This window comes from Dipodomys spectabilis, unplaced genomic scaffold (genome assembly GCF_019054845.1).
Source record: "Dipodomys spectabilis isolate Male_0828 unplaced genomic scaffold, ASM1905484v1 ptg000083l, whole genome shotgun sequence".
Taxonomy (NCBI): Eukaryota; Metazoa; Chordata; class Mammalia; order Rodentia; family Heteromyidae; genus Dipodomys; species Dipodomys spectabilis.
The window spans coordinates 202,194-228,391 of NW_024870760.1; the positions used below are offsets into that span (position 1 = coordinate 202,194).

The 26,198-nt window shown below is 37.3% G+C and overlaps 1 protein-coding gene across 1 annotated transcript in view; it reads left to right on the plus strand.

Annotated features, from left to right (window-relative positions):
- Nucleotides 1-26,198, plus strand: part of Ndufv2 (NADH:ubiquinone oxidoreductase core subunit V2) — a 28,817-nt gene that overhangs the window by 2,184 nt on the left and 435 nt on the right. Inside the window, exons 2-7 of the mRNA XM_042683697.1 lie at nt 8,301-8,366; nt 11,043-11,105; nt 11,193-11,309; nt 13,471-13,639; nt 17,715-17,824; nt 19,749-19,825. Coding sequence (XP_042539631.1) covers nt 8,301-8,366; nt 11,043-11,105; nt 11,193-11,309; nt 13,471-13,639; nt 17,715-17,824; nt 19,749-19,825 — 602 coding nt within the window. The remainder of the gene's footprint in view (nt 1-8,300; nt 8,367-11,042; nt 11,106-11,192; nt 11,310-13,470; nt 13,640-17,714; nt 17,825-19,748; nt 19,826-26,198) is intronic.

Consider the following 26,198-nt stretch of genomic DNA (forward strand, 5'->3'; position numbering starts at 1 on the left):
TAGTTACTTTGAGATTGTTGCTTACTAATCTCTGTTTTGTTCCCCCTGACCCCCTTGGGCAGTGTTTTTTTTTTTTTCATGCCCCCTACACCATGGTGCATAATTTTGGATTGTATTCTCTGCATTGTGAAAGATCTAGAAGTTCTAGATCATGTTTTAGTCATTTAGAAAGGGTGGAATCTGCGAGTTTAGACTCAGGGCCTCAGGCCTTCTTGGTTTGCTTGGTCAGCTCTTGCTCTCACTTGTGCCACGCCTCCAGCCCAGTTTTTGTCAGTTGTGGGGCTTGAACTCTGGACCTGGGCACTGTCCCTGCACTCTTCAGCTCAAGGCAAGTGCTCTACCACTTGAGCCACAGTGCCACTTCTGGTTTTTTGGTGGTTAATTGGGGATAAGAGTCTCACAGACTTTCCTCCCTGTGCTGGCTTTGAACTACGTTCCTCAGATCTTAGCCTCCTGAATAGCTAGGATTACAGGCGTGAGCCTCTGGCATGCGCCACCAGCACCTGGCTTCAGCCCAGTTTTTTACTGACTATTTTTTGGAGATCAACTCAAGTGGACTTTCTGTCTGGGCTGGCTTTGAACTTGGATTCTCAGCATCTCAGCCTCCTGAGAAGCTAGGATTATAAGCATGAACCACTGCACTTGGCTTACTTTGGTCTTTAAAGGTATGGATTTTGTTTTGTTTTGCTTTTATGCCAGAACTGGACTGAAACTTGGATCTCCTTAGCTTTTTTGGTTAAGGCTGGCACTCTACTACTTGAGCCACTTTTTTTTTTTTTTTTGGGTCTGGTTGTGGGGCCTGAACTCTCGGCCTGGGCGCTGTCCCTCAGCTCTTCAGCTCAAAGCTAGCACTCTACCACTTGAGCCACAGCGCCACTTGTGGCTTTTTTCTTTTTCTTATGTGGTGCTGAGGAATCGAACCCAGGGCCTTATGAATGCAAGGCAAGCACTCTACCACTGAGCCACCTTCCCAGCCCCTTGAGCCACTTCTTCCAGCTTTTTTGTGGTTAGTGGTAAGAGTCTCATAGACTTTCTTTTTTTTTGTTTGTTTGTTTTTTTTGGGTCCGGTCGTGGGGCCTGAACTCTGGGCCTGGGCGCTGTCCCTCAGCTCTTCAGCTCAAGGCTAGCGCTCTACCACTTGAGCCACAGTGCCACTTCTGGCTTTTTTCTTTTTGCTTATGGGGTGCTGAGGAATCGAACCCAGGGCCTCATGCATGCAAGGCAAGCGCTCTACCACTTAGCCACCTTCCCAGCTCACAGACTTTCTTGCCTGGGCTTTCTTCAAACCATGATCCTCAGATCTCAACCTCCTAAGTAGCAGGATTACAGGTATGTGCCACTGATGCCCAGCTGTTTAGTTGTATTTGCTCTCTCCACCTAAGTATAGAGGTTCTGTTCTTCTAAGATAACTAACTGCTCTCTATTCTATTTGGTATCTGTTACTCTCATAGGCATGAGTCAGATTTTGGTAATTATACAGAATGTCATGCTGCCTCATTTTAGCTTTCTTTTCTGGAATTTCTCCAAAGCCATGATTGTCTCAGGTTCTCCTTTGGTTATTCAAGCCAGTAAGGCTGTGTTTCTTTTGGGTTTTTCTGGTTCTTCAAGACAGTAAGGCTGTGTGTTTCTTTTGGGTTTTGCTGTCCAGCATAGGGAAGACTGGAACCTGTAAGAAAAGCCTCACTGGCTTCACTCACTAAACTCCCTCTGCTGCCTGCTTTTGATTTGATAGTGCCTTCAGATAGAAGAGTTTTGTTTTTGTTTTAATATTATGCCCAGAGTTTATGGTTACTATTCAGTGGCTTAGCTTGAAAGTATCTACTCCATCATCTTGGAAGATACTACCCTCAATGATAACAGTTGTTTTGTATTTTTTGCATGTATGTGACTGTTCTGGGGCTTGAACTCAGGGCCTGGGTGCTGTCTCTGAGATTTTTTTGTTCAAGTCTAGTACTCTACCATTTGAGCCATAGCTCCACTTCTGCTTTTTTTTTTTGCTAGTTAGAGATAAGAATCTCACAGATTTTCTTGCCTGGGCTGGCTTTGTTCCATGGTCCTCAAATCTCAGTCTCCTGAGTAGTTAGGGTTATAGGCATGAGCCATTGGTACCTGTCTTCTTTGTAACTTTTACGTTTTGTGAAATGAGATGCTCTTTTCATTCCAGTTAAACCCAATTTTTAGCCTATCAAGGGATTTCCATTTTTGTTTGGCTCAACGGCCCTGAAGAAGTTTTTTGTTTTAATGTGGAAAGGTGGCAGGCAACTCCAAAACATTGTATAAAAGCACCCTCAATGGAAAGGGGCTTATAGCCAAAAAAACTAATTGTAAGTTAAAACTACTCTTAAGTTGAACATGTGTCAGTACACCTGATACAGTGATTGTATGGCTATATTTGTTGGTAGGTCTTTTTTTTTTTTAATCTTCCTTTCTGAACTTGCTGAGTTATATTAAGGAAGTTAGTATGCATGCTGCTGTAATAGTAGAAGGGTTGGTAGTAGAAGTGATTCTATTTGCCTATAAGTGGGTAAGAAGCAGAGATTAACTTTGTTATGATGGATGAGTGGGAGGTATAAAATGAAATGGTGTTGTAAGTGCAGGTAGCTTCAAATACAAAGAGAACTAAATAAATGGTAGGATGGAAAAGAAACAAAATGGAAGATAAGGCTGGAGAAAATCTGGTTTAGGTATATCATACCATAAGCCTTAGATTTTATTCTGTAATGAGTGATCCATTTTAGGTATATACATAGCATAATTGGATTGGTTCTACTATTACCACTCAATCCTTTTCCCATTACAATTTTAGTATAGAGTATGGAAGTGTAGAGGTTCCTCTGGAGATAAGATTGGATGGCAGAAGATTAGTATCAAGGCTAATGCTGTAAGTTAGGGTGGAAATGAGAAGTTGTGAGCTAGATAATAGAGGAAAAACGGAGTATCAGGAGTAACAATTTAAAAATTGTACAGGTAGAATGAGTAGGATTTGATAAGTGAGAAAGAGGACCTTGGGATCTTATTCATGATTATAGCGGAATACCATCTCTGAAGACTTAATTTTAAATTACCATGAACATTTTCTTATATCCTAATGTGACTAAGGTGTGGCATAATTTTACAAAGAACGGTAGAAGAGTACTGGCCTAGCAAACACAATAACCTCAGTTCAAACCTAGTACCACCAAGGAAAAATGCCAAAATGCCACTAGCACATTGGTATACAGACAAGAAAACATAAACATAAAATTAATTTATCTATCTAAAGAAGTGTTAGTAGGTTACCTTGGAGATTACATAAAAGATAATCTGGTTTAGCAGTTTCAGAAGTAGAAGAGTTCAGAACCTACCTATTTGTACTTGACACATCTATAGATGATTGTGATAGAGAAGCAACCATTTAGGATTAAACTGCAAAATTACGTATTAATGATGGAAAGTAGAAGAAATTTAATTTTACTAGGTTCAGTTAAAGTCTACATCTTGAGAGAGGTTAGGGGAAGTATTAGGAAATGTGACTTACAAGAATAAAGACATGCTTTATAACCCAGAAAAGTATTCTTCTTCTTGTTATTAATGTATGTTTAACATTCTGCTATAGTAAAATAAATAGAATATTTAGAAAGGGTCAGTAAACTATAAAAATATAACAAAATTATGTGTATTAACACATGGAAAATAATGTTTAATAAACATGGAATGATATATGACTTTTAGTCCTTCTCTACCTCAAGAATAGCATAATAAAGGTAATGCTAACTAAAATCCAGTGAGTATTTTAATACCTATGTGAGAATAGACTTTAAAAGCTTTGAATAGCTTGGGGGGGAAAAAAAAGCATGGATATCTGGACAGAAAAGGTTCAAAAAGAGGAAGCAACAAGAAAAATGGGCAAAAAAAAAAAAAAAAAGACTTAACAGTCTGGTGCCTGTGGCTCATGCCTGTAATCCTAGCTGTTTAGCAGGCTGAGATCTGAATCTCACTGTTCAAAACCTACCTGGGCAGGAAAATCTGTGAGACTCTTATCTCCAACAGACCACTAGAAAAACTGGAAGTGGTACTGTGGCTCAAGTGAAAGAGCGCTCCCCTTGAGCTTAAGAGCTGAGGGACAGTGCCCAAGCCCAGAGTTCAAGCCCCATGACTGACAAACAAAAACAAAACAATCTAATTATAAAATAGTATAAAATAGTAGATCATATTTAAAGAAAATGTTCTCGAGTCAAGGGGATATCATTTTAGTACCATGAAAAAAATACAGTTTGAAAAATATAGATATAGCCTATTATCTGAAAGTAGTTACTGACGTTATAGTGACAGTGATAGCACATGTTCTTAATCTTTTTTTTTTTTTGCGGTTGTGGGCCTTGAACTCTGGGCATGGGCGTTGTTCCTAAGCTCTTCAACTCAAAGTGAGTGCTCTACCACTTAAGACACAGTGCCAGTTCTGGTTTTCTGGTGGTTAATTAGAGATGAGTCTCATGGATTTCCTTTGCTTGGACTGGCTTTGAATTGTGATCCTCAGATCTCAGCCTCCTGAGTAGCTAGGATTACAGGCATGAGACACCAATCTTTTGATGTATGAAGATAGAAATTTTTTATAATCATTGGCTAGCATTCATTAGTACTTTGAAAGATCCCAAGTTGGAAAAGATTATCTGGTATTTCTTAGATTCAGTAGCAGTTTGAAGATCACTTGCAAAGTCCATAAATGGAATCTGGCTTTGTAAAATACAATAAGGCAATAATATCCAAATCTGATTTTTAAAAAAAAAATCATCTAAGATACTGTAAAAAATACTTGGGATCCTTCTGGATCATAAACTTTTTTTTTTTGGGGGGGGGGGGTCCGGTCATGGGGCCTGAACGCTGAGCCTGGGTGCTATCCCTTAGCTCTTCAGCTCAAGGCTAGCGCTCTACCACTTGAGCCACAGCGCCACTTCCGGCTTTTTTTTCTTTTTGCTTATGTGGTGCTGAGGAATCAAACCCAGGGCCTCATGCATGCAAGGCAAGTGCTCTACCACTGAGCCACCTTCCCAGCCCCTGGATCATAAACTCTTAAATGTTAAACAGATTCAGGTTAAGTATCTCTAATCTTAAAATATGAAAACTTCTGAAATCCAGTTTCTAATACTACCAAAATTTCAGGGTTTTTTTTTAAGATGAGGGATGTTTAACTAGAAAATTGATGAAATATTCCAAAACTTGTAACTCAAATCTGAAACACTTCTGGCCTAAGAATTTCAGATAAAAGAATACCTAACCTGTAAAAGTTTATATGTATTAATAAATAAAAATAAAAGTAGCAATTTAAACTGATATAGTAATATTCATGTTTAAGTTTACTAGTTAATTTTTTAGATTAGAAACTTGAAATCATTTGAAATTCTGAAAATGAATGTTTGCTCTTTTAATCAAATTCTTTTTTAATTAGGATCCCATCTATTTTTTCATTAGTTTGTTTAATACAATTAGAATGACAATTTATGTTTCTTTCCCACACTTTTGTTTAACCCTGATTCTTTCCAGATGTGATAGGCATTAGTTTTTTTTTCCTGTACCATTATTTTTCAAAAGTCATCTGCTACTTAAATACTAATTTGTATTTTTTATTTTTTTGTCGGTTGTGGGGCTTGAACTCTGGGCGTGATCGCTGTCTCTCAGCTCTTCAGCTCAAGGCTAGCGCTCTACCACGTGAGCTACAGTGCCACTTCCGGTTTTCTGGTGGTTTATTGGAGATAAGAGTTTCATGGTCTTTCTTGCCCGGGCTGGCTTTGAACCACGATCCTCAGATCTCAGCCTCCTGAGTAGCTAGGATTACAGGCATGAGCCACTGGCACCCGGCTCTAATTTTGGAATTTTTGACATTTAGTTATAACTTTCCTGTTGTGTTTGTATTTCTATAAGAAAAATTAACTACCAAAAAGCAGTAAGTGGAGCTGTGGCTCAAGTGGTAAAGTGTCAGCGTTGGGCACAAAAAGCTGCCATCAGGGTCTGGGACAGCACCCAGACTGAGTTCAAGCCTGGTACAGGCACACACACATGAAAGGATAAAAATGTCTTTAGGCTATCTCTGATTATGCCAGTTTACTTCTCTAAAATGCTATATATGTAACTTTTACCTAATACATTAGCAGGTCCATTTATCCAATAAAATGCAATATTATCTTAAAAAACAAAACTCAACCAATTTGTTAGTTGGAAATGTTATTTTTTTATGTTACTGTTGTAGTACCTGGCACTATTTTTTTTAAAAATTAGTTTCTCAGTCATCTGGAAAGAAAATCTTGAGTGACATCATTAAAAACAGCTCTGATAAAGTAGTCACTACTACATATCATAAAGTGGGTACAAGGTATTTGACATTCACAGAGTTATGATACAGTATGTCCATAATACTAGAGGAAACAATTAAAAAGGCATTATTAAGACTTGATTCTACTTTTTCAACAGAGGGCCCAAAGGATAGTATGACAGTTCTGTAAAGAAATGTACTTTCAGCCAGACACCTTTGGCTCACCTCTGTAATTCTAGCTACTCAGGAAGCTGAGATCTGAGGAACACAGCTCAAAGCCAGCCTGGACAGGAAACTTTGTAAGATTCATGTAAACTCCAATAAACTACACACAAAAAAAGCTTGAAGTGGTGCTGTGGCTCAAGTGGTGGAGCACTTGCCTTGTGTAAGAGAAGCTCACTCAGGACAGTGCCCAGGCCCTGAGGTTAAGCCCCAGGAATGCCCCCCCCCCACGCCAAAAAAAGAAAAAGAAAAAAAAAAGAAAGCACTTTCTTAGATAGGATTTCCTTCCATAAGTGGCGCAGGATTTCCTTTGTGGTACAGTTCTAAGTAGGAAATGTTATTTTAAATTGCATGTTTTAATTACTAGTAAGCTTTCGAGCATTATGTTCATGGTCTTTTCATTTTTATGATTTGTATACAGATGATCTCTTTAGGATGTAAACTTTTTGGTAATCCAATATGTGTACAGTTTAAGAGTTTATGGTGATGAACATACAGTTAATAGATGATAATGTCAGAGAAAAAGAATTTAGGAATACTGAGCCTAAAGGACACTATAAGGAGTTTCAAAAAGTGTAACTGGGTATTCTTTTTACTTTAAGCATGGAAACCATGGGAAATATGTGCACCTAAGAAAATGTTACATACATTTATTACTTACTTAACTTTCTCTTTTCTGTTAGGTTTCTATGAATTGCTTTACCTTTGGTCAGTTTTATTTTGGTTTAATCCAAAAAAGCAGAAATTCTAAAATTTTGGAATAAAAGAGTTGTTAGGGTAGAGAAAGGAAAAGCAAGAAGACCCAGAAATAAAATGCAGTGGAATAATAGGTTTCCTCCATGGTATACTTTCTGCACATCTTAAGTAGAGCTTTCCAAAATAAAATGTTTGCTGGAGTTTCTGAACTAATTTAATAAAAGAACTGAAAAGGTATGCCAGGCACAAAAATTTCTTGAGGCCAATCCCAGCACAGGAGGCTAAGCACAGAAGCAAGTTCCAGACCTGAGACCAGCCTGGGTTACATAATGATACCCTGTCTGAAAAAACAATGGAGGAGACTGTTGATATATTTGTATAGTATGAAAAACATATTTATAAAGGTCCAATATTAAATGCAGATTAGAATCTAATTAGACTGTTGATATATTTGTATAGAATGAAAAACATATTTATAAAGGTCCAATATTAAATGCAGTTAGAATCTAATTAGTTACTACAAAAGTACAAAGCAGTAGGTTAAGGGTATATTACTTCCCAAAAGCATGTTTGCAGAGTGTAGTAGAAATAGTATGCAGTTCAGTAGGTACAGGTTATGGTTATGATTCTTCAACTGATAGTTTGTCTGGTGACCTGTAGTAGGCTTGTCTTTGGATCTCTATTTCCTTGTACCTCTCCTAGAATGAGATAGGCAAGACTGTAGGACATTGGACATATGTCTTTTTTTTTTTGGGGGGGGGGGGGGGTCCGGTCATGAGGCCTAAACTCTGGGCCTAGGTGCTGTACCTCAGCTCTTCAGCTCAAGGCTAGCACTCTACCACTTGAGCTACAGCACCACTTCCGGCTTTTTTCTTTTTGCTTATGTGGTGCTGAGGAATCGAACCCAGGACCACACGCATGCAAGGGAAGCGCTCTACCACTGAGCCACCTTCCCAGCCCCTGGACATATTTCTTAAGATATTTTATTGTTATAACTTTCTTCTGTTGTTTTAAATTATGAATACTACAGAATTCCTTGTGAAAATTTTCTTAAGGTTTGTAACTTACTAAGCTTTCTTAATATTTTAAACTTTAGGGAAGACAAATAAGGAATTTGCATAAGTCATCTGTGCAAAATGGTGCTGGAGGAGCCTTATTTGTGGTAAGTAATGGAAAGACGTGGAAATTTATGTGAAACGATTGTAATATCTAGAATATTTGGTGAAGAGAGAATAGTTTTGTGTAGAGTGCTTGCATGGTGTATCTATCAATCTTAAAAAAAACCTTAAACACAAGTGTTTGGTATATGTAGGACATTGTAGGTATTTAAATAGAATTTATTAAATTCATTATGTCAAAAAATGTGAGATTCTAGCTGAATCTAAATATAAACTGTCATCAGAGGATTTCTAAGAATAATAAATTACTCTTCGATGAAATTACTATGACTCTTAAATTGATGCTCATCCAACTTTGAAGATTATGAAACTGATTTGGGAAATCCTAAACTGGCACTCATTTAAAACTCAGGTATTTTAATAATATTATGTGAATTAAATTAGCAGTTAGTCTTTATAGTTTTGTTCTAATAGTTTAACTACTAATAAGCTCCCCAGTTTGTTGGGAAGAAGGATGAGATACTGCATTTGTTCTGATGTGATGCATTATTTAGGGATTAACTTTTGTGTTACAGGGCAACATCTTACGATGTGTATAGTGTATAATGATTTAGAGTTGGTATTGTAACTAGCTTCCTGCTTTATCACTTTTGACTAAAATTAAATTGGTCTCTCACGTTTGATTTTATTGTCAAATTTCTACTTTATTTATTTTTTTTGTCGGTCATGGGGCTTGAACTCTGAGCCTGAGTGCTGTCCCTGAGTTCTTCAGCTCAAGGCTAGTGCTCTACCACTTGAGCCACAGTGCCACTTCCGGTTTTCTGGTGGCTTACTGGAGATAAGAGTTTCTCGCCTTTTCCTGCCCACACTGGCCTTTTTTTTTTTTTTTTTTTTTTGGTATGGCCAGTCCTGGGGCTTGAGTTCAGGGTCTGGGCACTGTCCCTGAGCTTCTTTTTTGCTCAAAGATAGCTCTCTACCACTTGAGCCACAGCGCCACTTCCAGCCTTTCTGTTTATGTGGTACTGAGGAATCAAACCCAGGTGCTGTGGGGGGCTAGGAATGTGGCTTAGTGGGAAAATGTTTGCCCGTGCAGGCTTTGAACTGCAATCCTCAGATCTCAGCCTCCTGAGTAGCTAGGATTATAGACTTGAGCCACGGGTGCCCAGCTTCTACTTTTTAAAAATTTTTTAAATTTTTTTGTGGATTGTGGGGCTTGAACTCTGGGCTTGGGTGCTCCACCTGAGCTCTTCAGCTCAAGGCAAACACTCTACCACTTGAGCCACAGCACCACTTCTGGTTTTCTGAGTGGTTTATTGGAGATAAGAGTCTCATGGACTTTCCTGCCCTGGCTGACTTTGAACTGTGATCTTCAGATCTCAGCCTCCTGAGTAGCTAGGATTAGAGGCGTGAGCCACGGGTGCTGGGCTGATTGAATGCCCTTTTAACAAGGCAAACTGAAGTTGTTTATTAAGTTTTTTTATCACACATATACAAATGTGTTCCTAATAATCTTAGTATGACTCAATTTGTTGTTGACCTGACATTTTTTGTTAGTTTTCTACAAGAACCTGCTTTGTTTTTAAAAAATACTTATTTATTGATTTTGGGGTTTGAACTCCTCAGGGCTAATACTTGTTGAAATCAGGTGTTCTACCACTTGAGTCACAGTCCCTTTCTTTTCTGTGTTCTTTTTTAGATGAAGGTCTCAGGCTTTTTGCTTGGGGTTGGCACTCCTACCTAAGCTCCTGACTAGTAGCTGAGAGAGTGAATAGCTGGGCTTTATAGATGTTTACCACTATACACTGCTCATGTGTTGAGATGAGTCTTGCTAACTTTTTGCCTTCCTCAGCAATCCTCTCAATCTTTTGCTCTTGAGTACATGATTACAAGTATGAGCACTATGCACAGCCCTACAGGTCTTTTGTAAAATTTTTTTAAATTGTGAAAATACTGTACAGAGCAGAGGGGTTACAATTACCCTACAGGTCTTAATGTTGGGTAATTTCTGTTTAAGGAAGGACATAGTGTTCTTATATCACCTAGATCCTTTTTATAATTGAGAGCCTTTTTTATTTTGGAAAAATGCACTTTATAAATCTTAATTTCATAAAGCTTCCAATAACTGGTAGTATTTGGTAATTAAATTAGAAGATCTTATTCCAAGAAAGTTGGATTACATTAAAACACAACAACAACAACAAAAACTAAACATAGCTAGGCGCTGTTGGCTTACTCCTGTAATCTTAGCTACATAGAAGGTAAGATCTGAGAATCACTGTTCAAAGCCAGCCTGAGCTGGATAGTCTGTGTGACTTATCTCTAGTTATGGACACCCTCCAACAAACAAACAAAAACTAACAGCTGGAAGTAGAGCTGTTTCTCAAGTGGTAGAAGGCTAGTCTTGAGCAAAAACACTCAGGGACAGTGCTCTTGGTTCAAGCCCCAGGACTAGCACAAAAAAACAAAAACTGAATTTTAAAAAAATGAAAGCTACTCTTGCCCTTTAAAGGGTACTTCCTAAAACTGTTCAAACATTTTCAATTCTGATGACTTTTGAAACAAGATGTCAAATTACATTTTGGTCAATGTTGATGAAAGAATAAGTTGACAACATGTTGGAATTATAGTGGAGAAATTAAATGATTTGTCATAGTATAATATATATAGTGTTACTCATACTTTATCAACAGTTTGGTAATTGTGGAAAACCTTTTGTGTAGCACAGAGATACGCCTGAGAATAACCCAGATATCCCATTTGATTTCACACCAGAAAACTATAAGGTATGACTATTTAACAATACAATGAATTTATAAAATACTTAATATTTTGTCCAGATATATAAAATGAGTGCTTTTTCTTTTATACAGAGAATAGAAGCAATTGTGAAAAACTATCCAGAAGGACACAAAGCAGCAGCTGTGCTTCCAGTCCTGGATTTAGCCCAAAGGCAGAATGGGTGGTTGCCCATCTCTGCTATGAACAAGGTACTGAATTTATTCTCCTTCTGAAATGAGGGGAGATACTATGTGGTAATTTCTTATCTAGAAATTATCCTGATAATATTAATGTCAGAGTTTAGGCCCTGAGTTCAAGCCACAGAACTGGTACAAAACAACAACAACAAAAAAAAAACACACTAAAACCAGAAAATTACAAGTTTGTTTAATTATAAAAACTTGTAAATATTTGATTAGGTGATTATTTTTCAATAAAACATGTTTCTTTGGGAGTTAAATTGTTTAAAAAATTAACATAGACAACTCTAAATAATTATTTAAGTTTGTAATCATAGTTTTGTTTTATTTTCTTCAGAAATGTATGTTTTGAGAAAGGAAAGCCCTTGGAAGTCTTGCCGAGTAGAAGGCTTCAAGTAAAACAAATTAAACAACTACTATGAGAGCATTTAAAATGTATTGTCCTATTGAATTTAGAGTTGGATACGTGTGAAATAGAGACAGGAGATGAAATATAGAGATTTCACTATCCTTCCTTCCCCAACCCAAGAAATAGTCCATTTTACAACAAAAACAAAGTCAAGAAGCTCAAGCAGTAAACATAGCTAACATGGAAGGCAGATATCAGAGGACCAGTGTTCAAGGCCAGCCCTGGCATAAAAGTTTGCAAGCCTCCATCTTCACTAATTGTTTCACGTGACTGTGTGGGTTGTTATCCCCAGCAACATGGGAAAGCTCAAGTAGAAGGATAATGGCCTAAGCACACCTCAGCATAAAATGAGACTCTACCTTGAAAGTAACATGCAAAGAGAGACTGCAAATGTGACTTAAATGGTACCACATCTGCCTAGCAAGCCGGAGGCCCAGATTTCAATCCCCAATACCCCTGGTCCCCTCTTCCCCCCCTCCAAAAAAAAAAAGCTCACTTATTCCTCTTCCAAGATTCCAGGGGGAGATTTTCCAAAGTAGACAATTAGGGTCTTACTACACATTTATTCAGTATAATAGTAGGGCTCTAACATGCATTTTGATGAGAGTTCTACAAATTCAGATGTTCATCCCTGATTTAGAACCACCAAATTAAGTGCACATTTTCTTTTTTTTTGGGGGGGGGGGGGTCTGGTCGTGGGGCCTGAACTCTGGGCCTGGGCGCTGTCCTCAGCTCTTCAGCTCAAGGCTAGCGCTCTACCACTTGAGCCACAGCACCACTTCTGACTTTTTTTCTTTTTGCTTATGTGGTGCTGGGGAATCAAACCCAGGGCCTCATGCATGTAAGGCAAGCGCTCTGAGCAAGCCACTGAGCCATCTTCCCAGCCCCTGCACATTTTCTTTAAAGTTCTTGATGTAGCAAAGTCCAACATGTTTGTCAACTGAAATGCCATTTAATTAGCTATTCTTTCATGTCAGTAGATGTATGCATAATTTTTAAGAATGCCAGACAGCAGGTTTTAAAACTCAGAGTATATTTACTAACCTAGAAAGTTGTAGCTACAATCACTCACAATAACTTTGCAAAGACCAGCCCTAGAAAACAGCTTTAAAACTCTTTTCTTCAGTCCTAGTCTTTCCCTAAGTGATTGAAGGGAATTAAGAATTGCCAATAAGATTCAGCTTTTGGATTATTCTGGGGCAGGGTATATACACATATGAGGTTTTAGGTATAAAATTTGAGTTTAGATATGTGAATGTAGAAGTATATAAACAAATATCAGCTAGTAGTTACCTTTGATTTACCATTTTTTTCTAGTGACATATATTTGCATACACCATACATGACTTAGCAATATGAAATTTTTTTGAAAAATTGGTAACAAAGTTTGAAAAAAAATTAACCTGTTTCCAAATATTTGGGTTTAGCCCCCAAATTTTTGCCATGTGAACAGTTTGAATTGGAAAATGTGAGTGGAAATGGTCCAAGTAGAAAGTCCTAATACTTCAAGACAAATATTTAAAGAAAACACCCTTCTGGAGGAATGAAAAGAGAAGCCATTAGGTTCTCTGGGCTCTGGTTTTTTGTAAGATATTTACAAAAGTTGAAGGATTTAGAGTATAACAGTCAGATACAAGTGTGTTTTCTGCCTTTGAAGAACTTTTTTGTTTTTAGCAAATTAAGCCAACATTGAAGTTATACTTTTTATAGGTAGTTACTAAACCTTGTAATTATCTTCTTTAATAATTTGCTAAATTTCAGGTTGCAGAAGTTTTACAAGTACCTCCAATGAGAGTATATGAAGTTGCAACTTTTTATACAATGTATAATCGAAAGCCAGTTGGAAAATACCACATTCAGGTCTGCACTACCACACCTTGCATGCTTCGTAACTCTGACAGCATACTGGATGCCATTCAGAAAAAGCTTGGTATGGAATACATTGTATTTATAACTTTTAAAATTAGAGTTGTCTTTCTAGATTTGACTATTTTAACTTCTACCATCTGTGTGTGTGTGTGTGTGTGTGTGTACGTGTGTATATATATATGTGTGTGTGTGTATATATATATGTGTGTGTGTATATATATATACACACACACATATATATATATATATATACACACATACACACACACACACACACACACACACACATATTTGTGCCAATCAGGGGCTTGAACTCAGAGCCTAGGCACTGTCCCTGAGCTTTTAGTGCTCGAGGCTAGGGCCTTTACCACTTGAGCCACAGTTCCACTTCCAGTTTTTTAGGTGTTTAATTGGAGCTAAGATTCTCACAGACTTTTCTTCCTGGCTGGCTTCGAACCAGGATCCTCAGACCTCAGCCTTCTGAATAGCTAGGGTTTACAGGTATGAGCTAGATTTATTTATTTATTTATTTTTACAGTTTATTTATTTTTATTTATTTTTTTATTGTGAAAATACTGTACAGAGGGGTTACAATTACATGGGCAAGATAATAAGTACATTTCTTACCAAGCATTGTAGCCTCCTCTTTTGTTTCCCCTTCCCATATCTTCCCATTCTCCCCCTGCCCCCCCCAATCCTCCCCACTCTCACCTAGATTTATTTTTACCTTCTAATAAACATTTGTTTTTCTGCTATTTGCATACACTTTTATTGTATTTTGTTTTCTATAATTCTCAGCCTCAAAGCTGAGTTTTTACTTTTTGTTGTTGTTGTTTTTTGTCGGTCGTGGGGCTTGAACTCTGGGCCTGGGTGCTGTCCCTGCGCTCTTCAGCTCAAGGCAAGCGCTCTTCCGCTTGAGCCACAGCACTACTTCCAGTTTTCTAGTGGTTTATTGGAGATAAGAGTCTCAGGGACTTTCCTGCCCAGGCTGGCTTTGAACCATGATCCTCAGATCTCAGCCTCCTGAGTAGCTAGGATTATAGGCGCCCGTCAGAGTTTTTACTTTTTTTTTAATCATAAAATATGTTTATAAAAAGCTTCTAGAAGTTTTAAAGTTTTACACTGCTTATGCTAGATTTATGCTATCATTTATGATAGCATGTTGTACATAAAAAATAAACAAGGATTGTGTATTCGCATGTATATCTTTGGGAGGGTGTTGGTGGGGAAAGCACAGAATGCAGCAGTGGAGCTCACTGGACATTGCTAAAAGTAAACTATACAACTTGTGTGTGGAGACAGGGGGGAGAGACTGGGAGAAAATGAGGGAACAGAAGACACTACCAAAAGAAATGTACTCATTACCTGACTCATGTAATTTTAATCCCTCTGTACATCATTTCTGTAATAACAAGTAAATTAAAAAAAAGTAAATATGGAACAAATAAGATATTAACATAGTAAAAAACTTGTTAGAAAAAGAAACTTAAAATAGCATTTTTATTGTTGATCATTTTTATTTTCAATGCTGGTGACCAGACTCTGGTCCATGCCCAGGCTCAATAAGGGATCAATCACTGAGCTGTATTGCAAGCCCCACATAGGTGGGTTTTTGTTGTTGTTGTTATTGTTATTGTTTTTACCAACATTTATACAGCAAATAGGAATTTTCATACAAAACGGCCATTGCTATGTAGATGAGGCATGCAGTTTTAAGATTAGATGAAGTAAAAGGAAGTACCTTTTAATTTTGGTTCTTAATATAAATTTGCATGTTGCAGATAAGTTGGGCATTATGGAAGTTATAAAGCAGAAAAGTCAGTTTAGTTCAAAATTCCAGCTGCAAGGTATAAATTCTGATAACTGATACATTAGTTGCAGATTTTATATGCTTTATTCAGTACATAAATGTAGCATATTTGTGGTTGGCATTTTACACCTTATTTTTGGCCATTTCAGCATGTTTACCTCATTATTGTATATTTTATTATTCTGTACTTTCATATACATGTGTCCACATACTTGTCCTGCTGTTACAAGAAGAATCATTGGATAAGACATTACCTTATTTTCCCAAAAATACATGAGTCTAATTTTTCTCACCACCTTAAATTATATATTACAAGTTTTCTGAGTCTTTACCAGTCTGGTTCTGTGACTCTGTAATAGTAGTCTAGTTTCATTACAATCACAATGAAATAATACAGTCTAATAATTTTATTATTGTTTTGTTTTGTTCTATTCTGGTACTGGGACTTGAACTCAGTTCAAGCTTTTTTTTTTTTTTTTTTCCGCTCAAGGCTGGCACTCTACCACTTGTTATATTTCCACTTCTAGCTTTTTGCTGAGTAATTGGAGATAAAAGTCTCCTGCCAGGAGTTGTCTTACAACTGTAGATCTCAGTCTCCTGTGAGCCACTTGTACGAGGCCCAAAATTTGTTTTTAAGGGAGTAAGACCACTTAAAAAGTACTAGGTTGGGCTGACTTAACATAAAATAAAGTTTGCAATATTAAGGATATAGAGAGATTGGTGGTAGAATGTTAAATTGGTAAGGCTACTTTGTAAAAAGTTTTATAGTTCCTCCAAAGTGATTGGTACAGTCACCGTATAATTCAGAAATTCTATTTTCTTGTACATACAAACCATGCATCCAAATATTTGAATGTTCATTGCAACATTATTCACAGTAGCCAAAAACTATAAGTAACCCAAATGTTTAGTAATAAATGAATAAATAAAATCCATACAATGGAATATTATATTAGAATGTAGTGATAAATGCTACAGTAAGGATTAACCTTGAAGGTATCACAATGAAGGAAACAAGTGAGATACAAAGGTAAATTCTTTTTCATTTATATGAAGTAGAAGAAAACCTGTATGAACAGAGAGACTTAACGGTTTTCTGGGATAGTGAAGAAGAAATACTGAATTGATTTCTTTGTGGTGGTAAAAAAGTGTTTTTACTCCAGACACTAGTGGCTCAGGCCTGTATTCTAGATAATTAGGAGACTGAGATCTCAGAATTGTAGTTTGAGGTCAGCATGGGTAGCAAAGACTGTAAGACTCTTATTTTCCAGTTAACCACCAGAAAAACCAGAAGTGGTACTGTGGTTCAGAGTTGTAGAGTGTTAGCTAGCCTTGAGCAAAAAGGGTTCAAGGACAGCCCAGGCCCTGAGTCAAGCCCCATGACTGACCAAAAAAGTGTAATAATATTTACATAGCTAAGACTGCAAAGACTGTAGCTATACTAAAAACCATTAGATTGTCTACTTTAAATTTGTGAATTTTATGGTATTCAATTTGTATCTCAATAAAGCTGTTATTATTTGGTAGTAAAAACAACAACAAAAAACAACTACCACAGAACTAAGCTGACTAGAGGTATGGCTTAAGTGATAGAATACCTGCTTAGTAAGTGTCAACCTTAATGTCATACACCCCTCCAAAATCAGTAATATACTGTATTGACCCTCCTAAGTTGCTGGGATTGTAGGTATGCTACCTTGCCCTGGCTTTTTTTTTCTTTTCTTTTAACATACTTTTTAAAGCAAGTTAATTTCCACATATACAATGAGCCCCATAAACCTCATCCATTCTATCATTCTCATGCTGCCTTTTCTTTTTCTTCTTTAAAGAAAGCAAATGCTCTTAGCAGAGTGCTGGTTGACCCATGTCTGTAAATCGTAGGAACTTAAGAATCCAAGAACTGGAGGGTTGTGGTTTGAAGCTACCCGGCATGCACATGAAATTCCTCAGGGGAGACTCAGTTGAGAGGATCACAGTCCCAGGCCAGTTTGAGAACCTCCATCTTAGGGGAAAGAAGCTGGGTATAGTGTCACATGACTATCATCCCAGATACTATGGGAATCCCAATGTAGGTGGATTGAGTTTCAGGCATGCACCCAGGCAGAAAGTGAGACCTATCGCAAAAATAAACAGCAGGATAGTAGAGTGCCATCTGGCAATGACTTCAAATTGCAGCAGGGGGTGGAGGCGAAGGAATTAATACTCTTAAATACTTTTTGTTTACCTGTGTAATATATTGTGAGCTTTGCATTAGTTTGGGGTTTTCCTAAACCGGATGTCTATTAATGTATAAACTGGTCCTTATGATGATCGTTTATATTTTCAGAACTGAAGGTTGGGGAGACAACACCTGACAAACTTTTCACTCTTACAGAGGTGGAATGTTTAGGGGCTTGTGTAAATGCACCAATGGTTCAAATAAATGACAACTATTATGTGAGTACCCTATTTAATGTAAAGTTCTATATTATAACATACTTTTAAGTATTTTAAGTATTTCATGTAGATGTTTCTGAGTTACTCATATAGAAGAAAAAACTATTAGCATAGATATCTAGAAGGTTTAGTTCTGGTGTGTGTGTGTGTGTGTGTGTGCGCGCGCGTGTGTGTGTGCGTGTGTGTGTGTGTGTGTGTGTGTGTGTGTGTGTGTGTGTGTGTCATTGTCATTCCTGGGACTTGGATTCAATGTATGTGTGTGTGTGTGTGTTTCTCATTGTCATTCCTGGGACTTGGACTCAATGCTTGGGTGCTTGTCCCTGAGCTTTTTTGCTCAAAGGTAGCATTCTTCCACTTGAGCCCCACAGCTCCAGTTCTGGCTTTTTGGTACTTAGTTGGAGATAAGAGTGTCATAGTTTGCCTGCCTTGGCTGGCGTTTGAACCAAGATCCTCAGATCACAGCCATCTGAGTAGCTAGGATTATAGCTAATCATGTAAAATTTGATCATTTACATATAAATAATTACTTTTGGTGTAAAAACCAAAGCTTTAATAGTAACATTTTGCTACCTTTACTACAGATGTTATTATATTTATCATCACAGTCATCATAATTATTTGTAGAAAAAGTTACAGATAGAGGTAAAGTCTCCTACTTGAAATGCTTGTTATCATATTCTTCCTATATTTGCTTTAAAGTGTTTGCTATACCTCACTTCTCAATGCAAAAGTTTCCTACTATTTTCTTTGATAGACATTTAAGTTTCTACTTTACCCTTATTTTGAGAGGATTATCTCACTCTTTTAACCTTTAAAAACCTAGAAGCCAGTAGGGTGTTGGTGGCTCACCTGTATAATTCTGGCTACTCAGGAGACTGAGGTCTGAGTATTGCAGTTCAAAGCTAGCCCAGGCAGGAAAGTCTGTGGGACTCCTATATCCAATTAACCACCTAAAAAATGGAAATAGAGCTTTGACTCAAAAGTGGTACAGTGCTGGCCTTGAGAACTCAGGGACAGTGCCCAGGCGCTGAGTTAAAAAAAACTCAGAGCCCAAATTCACTCAGTGTTCCAATTGGCTACCTGGGTTTTCTTTAAATTTTTGGCTTCTAGGTATGTATTTTTGCTAGGAGTTAGGAATTAGGAAATCAAGTATTCCCTCATATGAGGCATTATCTGTCTAAATGCAGTCTACAGGCAGATTTTTCCAAAAGAGATCTTTCAGTTAGTAGCAGTTAGGTCTTTTTTTTGGGTCTGGTCGTGGGCCTGAACTCTGGGCCTGGGCGCTGTCCCTCAGCTCTTCAGCTCAAGGCTAGCGCTCTACCACTTGAGCCACAGCACCACTTCTGGCTTTTTTTCTTCTGCTTATGTGATGCTGAGGAATCAAACCCAGGGCCTCATGTATGCAAGGCAAACGCTGTACCACTGAGCCACTTTCCCAGCCCAGAAGTTAGGTCTTTTGATTTTACATAGATAGCTTTTAGTCATCTGCTTACAATTATTAGTGGTAATTGTTTTTATAACTCACTGTTTCTTCAAAGATACAGCATAAATTTAGCTTGGCACTCTTCTTTATATATTTTCTCATGTAATCCTTAAAAACAGGTTCACATAGATACACAAACAGAGAAACAAACTTGAGGAGAGTAACAATAACCTGTGCAAGAATGCTACACATTAAGGGATTAGCCAGAATTTAAATGAAGACATTTCACTTTAAACACACATTGTTTTACCTATTCTACTACAGTTCCTGCTGCACTTGACATTTAACAGTATAAACTATAATTGGAGTTATTGAGTTGATGCTATTTTAACAGCTACCGTGTGAACTTAAGAGAGATGACAGTAAACTAATTGGCATTAGGGCTTTACAAAGCTTTCAGCATTAGGAAATAATTTCAATGTTATGTAAAAATTTTTCTAGGAGGATCTGACACCTAAAGATATTGAAGACATTATAGATGACCTCAAAGCTGGCCAAGTTCCAAAACCTGGGCCAAGGTATGCCTTTACATAAGACATTTTAATGATTTAACCTAAATTGAATTGACCTTTCACATAAACTTGACTTTTAAAATTGCATATGTTAAGTTCATAGGAGTTAGCAGGAACTAATCTGTCGCCCTAAAGCAAGAATTTTTCTGTTTTTTGTTTTTTTCTTTTATTCTGTCATGTGGGCTAGGTAGAACTCTTGCCTTGTAAGAATACCCTTGATTCAATCATTAGCACCTCAAAAAACAAAAAGAAAAGGAAGGGAGAAAAAAAAGGTCAGGTAATTATGATTTTTACCTGAATATTCAGAAGGGTAACCTATTACAAAGAGGAATCTATTTTGTTGATTAAAAGTTCATATTCCTAGAATACTAACCAGAAGACTTGTCTCATTTTAATTTCTGTCAGTTCTGTATTTAATCAATACAGGATTAATTTTAATACTTTTTCCAGATGATAACTCTTCACTTAATCAGAAGAGCTCTCTTGTCTTCCTTTCGTCTGATTGCTTATCTACATTATTTCATCGCTTTTTGTTACAGTTTTTGTTTACCTCTTCTGTGTGATTTCTAGTTGGCCTATTCTACTTCAGTGTGATTCTGAAACTACAGTGTTCATGTTGACATTTCGCTTAACAAGAGAACACATATACAGTGGTCATCACATAAGATTATAATGGAAATCAAAATTTCCTATTACCTAGTAGTAGTATTTTTCTCTATGCTTAAACACACATATTTAACATTGTGTTATTATTGTCCATAGTCCTCAGTTCAGTAATTTACAGGTTTTTATTCTAGAGTTAATCAGCTATACCATGCAGTCAAGGTATATTAGGATACTTAGGTTTGTATAAGTGTATTCTGATATTTGTACAATGACAAAATCACCTTCAGGTGCATTTCTTAGGATGTATTCTCATCCTTAAGCTGTACATAACTATATGTGATAATATGTATTGAGCAATGCAATCCAATTATGACTCTTATTTAAAATATACAATTAATTACACTTAGAGTCACGTAGAATGCTTGGATACTTTTCAGCTTATCCACTATTTTTCCAGGTTTTGTCCATCCTATGCTGTTGTATACCAGTTACTTTTCTTTTAATTATGAATGTGAGGGCTGGGAAGGTGTCTCAGTGGTAGAGTGCTTGCCTCATATGCATGAAGCCCTGGGTTCGATTCCTCAGCACTACATAAACAGGAAAAGCTGGAAGTGGTGCTTTGGCTCAAGTGGTAGAGTGCTAGCCTTGAGCTGAAGAGCTGAGGGATAGTGACCAGGCCCCGAGTGAAAGCCCCACAATTGACCGAAAAAAAAAATATGAATGTGAACTTTTACTGCTAAACAAATCATTTTTCCAGATGTGTTTGGGTGTTGAACATTCTCTTAATACTATATATACACATACATATGTATTTTTTAATTTTTTTCTTTATATGTTTCTTTATCTCAAGTCATTTTTAGGTATTTTTGTTGTTTTTATTTTGTGCTGGTACTGGGACTTGAACCTAAGGGCCTAGGCATTGTCCCTTAGCTTTATCAGTCAAAGCTAGCACTCTACCACTTGAAGCACACCTACACTATAGCTTCTTGCTGGTTAATTGGAGATAAGCCTCAGCTGACTTTGAACTTTGAGCCTTCATATCTTAGCTTCCTGAGCTGAGTAGCTAGGAATATATATATGAGACACCAAAGCCCAGCTTTCATTTGTAGGTTTTAATGGCCATCTGATGCTTGCAAAGAAAAGTGATACACTGTTTATTTCCCCATTTTAAAACATTTTTCCTAATTTTTATTGTACATAATAATTCCCTGAAATTAAATTACAAAGTCAGAATATAGAGTGGTTCTATCTATCTATAATTTGCTTTCTAGAGTTACTCACCCATAATCATACCTTAATAAGAAAATGAAGTCAATTCAAGATAAGTTTATTAAATATCAGCTACTCCTATTGATTACTGCTTTGCTGAGAAACATATACTACTTACGACACCCTTGAGCCCTGCCTACTTTGCTTAAAGAAGTTTTTCATTCTTGTCCTACTTCCTTGGGCTACCCTTTTTAAAGAAGTATAGCATTTCCAATGTGAAAAATCATTCTGTTTGGAGGCAAGCAAAGTAAAACTGTCATTTAACATAATAGTATCTTTCTGAATAAGTGGTCTTATCCTTTACTGATGCTTGCTTTAAATGTTTATTTCCAAATCCACCACCAAATTCCCTTCTTCACAGTATTTTCCACAAACCTCAAACCTTTACAATTGTTTTTAAATAAGTTTATGGGGTTTGTTTTTCTTATTGTGAGAGTGATGTTTGAACTCAGAGCCTTGTGCTTATCAGGAGGTCCTCTATCACTTTAGCCATATACCCAACCCTTTTTTGCTTTCATGTTTTTTCAGATATGATCTTGCTTTTTGTGTGAGTTGGCCTGGACAGATCCTTCTGTTTATGCTTTCCTCATAACTGGGATGACAGGTGTAAGCCACTATACCCAGCCTTTTCTTTTGGTTGAGATGGAGGTTTTTCCAGCATTTAATTGGATTGGCCTCAAACTCCCAACCTCACTTCCTGATTAGCTAGTATTACAGGCCTAAACCAGTACGCCTAGCTGAGCTAATGCTGTATTTATGTTTATACTTAACTTAAAAGTTATTTTAACTTTTGGATACTTAAGAAAAGAGACAGGTGGTTGATATCTGATGATCTCAATTCAAAGCCAGTCTGGGCTGGAAAGTCTAAGAGACTCTTACCTTCAATTAACTATCAAAAAGCTGGAAGTGGAACAGTGGTTTAAATGGTAGAGCCTTGAGTTAAAAAACAAAAACAAACAACCAAACTTACGGATAGCACCCAGTTCCAATACTGGCACAATAAATAAATAAGCAAACTAGCTTGCATAGTCAAACATTTTTAACATATAATGAGATGTTGCTTATCAGTAATTCTTACCGGTTCTTCACTAGATTTTGTTGATTTAGTATTCTCTTTTTTTGGTCAGTTATGGGGCTTGGGCTCTGGGCCTGGGCACTCTCCCTGAATTCTTCAGCTCAAGGCAATTGCTCTACCTCTTGAACCACAGTGCCACTTGCAGTTTTCTGGTGGTTAATTGGAGATAAGAGTCTCACGGACTTTCCTGCCCGGGCTGGCTTTTAACTGCAATCCTCAGATCTCAGCCTCCTAAGTAGCTAGGATTACAGGCGTGAGCCACCAGTGCCTGGTCGATATTCTTAATATAAAGCAAAGCCTTTAGAAATATTGATGCCTTGGGGCTGGGAAGGTGGCTTAGTGGTAGAGTGCTTGCCTTGCAAGCTTGAGGCCCTGGGTTCAATTCCTCAGCACCACATAAGCAAAAAGAAAAAAGCCAGAAGTGGTGCTGTGGCTCAAGTGGTAGAGTGCTAGCCTTGAGCTAAAGAGCTGAGGGACAGCGCCCAGGCCCAGAGTTCAGGCCCCACAACTGGACCCAAAAAAAAAAAAAAAAATATTGATGCCTTAAGCTACTTTTAGTTTTCTTTTACCATTCTTATTTTGAAAAGCTGACATAACCCAAGTGCTGGTTCTCATGGCTATAATCCTAGCTTCTCAGAAGCCTGATAGCTGAAGATCATGGTTCAGAGCTAGTCCAGCCAGGAAAGTCTATGAGGCTATTTCCAATTAATCACCAAAAAGGCAGAAGTGGAGTTGTTGCTCAAGTGGTAGATCAAAAAGGCTCAGGGTCAGCACCCAGGCCCTGATTTTAAGCCTAGGACTGGCATACAAACAAAAAGCAGACATAAATCTACCTTTAAAAAAAGTATTATTCTAAGCTGGGAGTTGGTGGCTCATGCCTGTAATCCTAGCTACTCAGGAGGCTGAGATCTGAGGTTCAACAGCCTGGGCCAGAAAGTCTATGAGACTCATCTCCAATAAACCACAGAAAACCAGAAGTGGTGCTGTGGCTCAAGTGGTAGAATGCTCATCTTGAGCTGAAGAGCTGAGGTACAGCGCCCAGGCACAGAGTTCAAGCCCCACGACTGACCAAAAAAAATGGTATTATTCTTTTATTAATTTTGAGTCAGAGTCTTGGTAAAAATCCTATTTTGGCCTTATACTGTCTCATTCTCCCAGGTTCTGGGATTACAAAGTTGCACCAACCACCATGGTTGGTTAAAAGTAGGGTAAATGTACCTACTTTTCAACGAATTGCAGAGCGTTTTATAGATGTCCAAAGTTAGATTTAGACATACATAGATCATGTCCTGAATTACTTGTAAAACAGATGGTAGTGTTGTATGTTGTCTCCTTTTACTTATATTAGTAATGTTTCTGCAATATTTTTAGTTCATTTTTAAGATTATTTATATGGTTGTATATATACATATGGTTTTAAAAGTCATCAGCATATACACACACACATACTTATAAATCATATATCTTTAAAAGCCATCAGAATTAACTTATACTCTCATCCAAAACAATTTATTGTCACGGGACAATAATGAACATAACACTCGCCTCTGGGAATAAAGAGTTTTCACACACACACGCACACACACACACACACACACACACACACACACACAAAACTTGGCCTGGGATGTAGCTTAGTGGCAAAGCACTTGCCTAGCAAGTGCAAAAAGTGTCCTGGATTCAATCCCCTGTACCCCCCACCCCCCCCCCAAAAAAAAAAAACGAAATGCATAAAAAATTTACATATATTTGCCACTTACCCTACAAGTTTTAGGTACTAATAGATATTATACAGTGACAGCTTTTGGTCCTATTTTTATACTGAACAAGCGGTATTACTATTTTTTTTTTGTTTACTTTGTAGGCATTTGTAGGCATTGTTCATTATACACTACATAGTTCTTATATTATGGACTGTGATGGCTTGCGTGATCTTATGCTATCATTTTCTTCCCTCAAAAAATGATATTTTTACATATTTGATAACAAAAATGAAGGGAAAAGCTAGAAAGGATTCAAGAGATAGAAATTATACATGTTTTATAGTAGGAACAAAGTAAATGAACAAGGGAATGAGAAGCAAGTTGTAAGTGGAGTGCAGTTATACAGATGTTTGCGAGAGCCCTAACTGTGAAGTTCAAACAAGGAACAGGAAAGGTTAGTTACCTGATAAAATACGTGTATGTGTAAAAAAAGATGGGTTTTTCTACTTCTACACAGCCTTTCTTTATAAAATACCCTTGTGGGACTAGTTTTTGTTTTCTCTTTGTCTGTAATGGTTACTCTGTTCTGGTACTTATAAAAAAATGTAAGAATATAGCCCTGAAAAAGCAAATATACATAGATTTAAGAGTCCACTGCTTCAAAGGACATCGTCCAAGTTTAGGTTTTTCTAATAATTGTTTTCTATTCCAAAAACTAATTTGTTTTCTATAAATTGACATTGTATTTTAAAATAATAATATTAAAGTTAATAAATTCACATAAAAATGCCGTGCTTTCCTTCACTTATTAAAATAGTTTTAAAATACATCCCCTACGGTTGGGTTATTTTTGACAAGGTAATAGCTCTGATTCTTTAACAAACATCTAATTCCCAAACTTGGTTTTAGTGTCTATAAAATAATGCCAGTATCACTTATTTAATGGCATTGTTGTATAGATTAGATTATGTATACTGCTTAATACAAGGGAACTAATATTTATGGTGAATCTTAATCTTTTCACAATTGACTTTAGGAAGAGATAATTTTGTTGCAGTAGAAAGTTTGAATTAAATAACATGCTGGTTATTAAGGTGAGGGAAGATAGTTAACTGGGCTGCTGTGAGGTAATAGTTATAAATACCCTTTTTTGTGGTACTGGGATTTGAACTCAGGGCTTTGCACTTGGTAAGCGGGCATAATACTGCTGAAGCATGCCTTCCAAACTATTCTTCACCATTTTTAGGCTAGGACATTTTCTGCCCAAACATAGTTGAGCAATTACCTACTTTTAGGCTATCTGATGTTGAGATCACATCCAGCAGTAGCCCTCCCAATTTTAGCTGTTGTTTGGGATGACACCAGCTATAATTTGAGAAGAGGTCTCCTATATCTTTCTTTGTTTGGGGGTGGGGGTGGGGTCCGGTCATGGGGCCTGAACTCTGGGCCTGGGCGCTGTCCCTCAGCTCTTCAGCTCAAGGCTAGCACCCTACCACTTGAGCCACAGCGCCACTTCCAGCTTTTTTCGTTTTTGCTTATGTGGTGCTGAGGAATCGAACCCAGGGCCTCATGCATGCAAGGCAAGCACTCTACCACTGAGCCACCTTCCCAGCCCTCCTATATCTTTCTTGACAGAGCTGGCCTCAAATCATTCTCAGCCTCCCAAGTAGCCAAGAATACTATATAAGCCATAACATCTGGTTTAACAATTACAAATTTTAAAGAA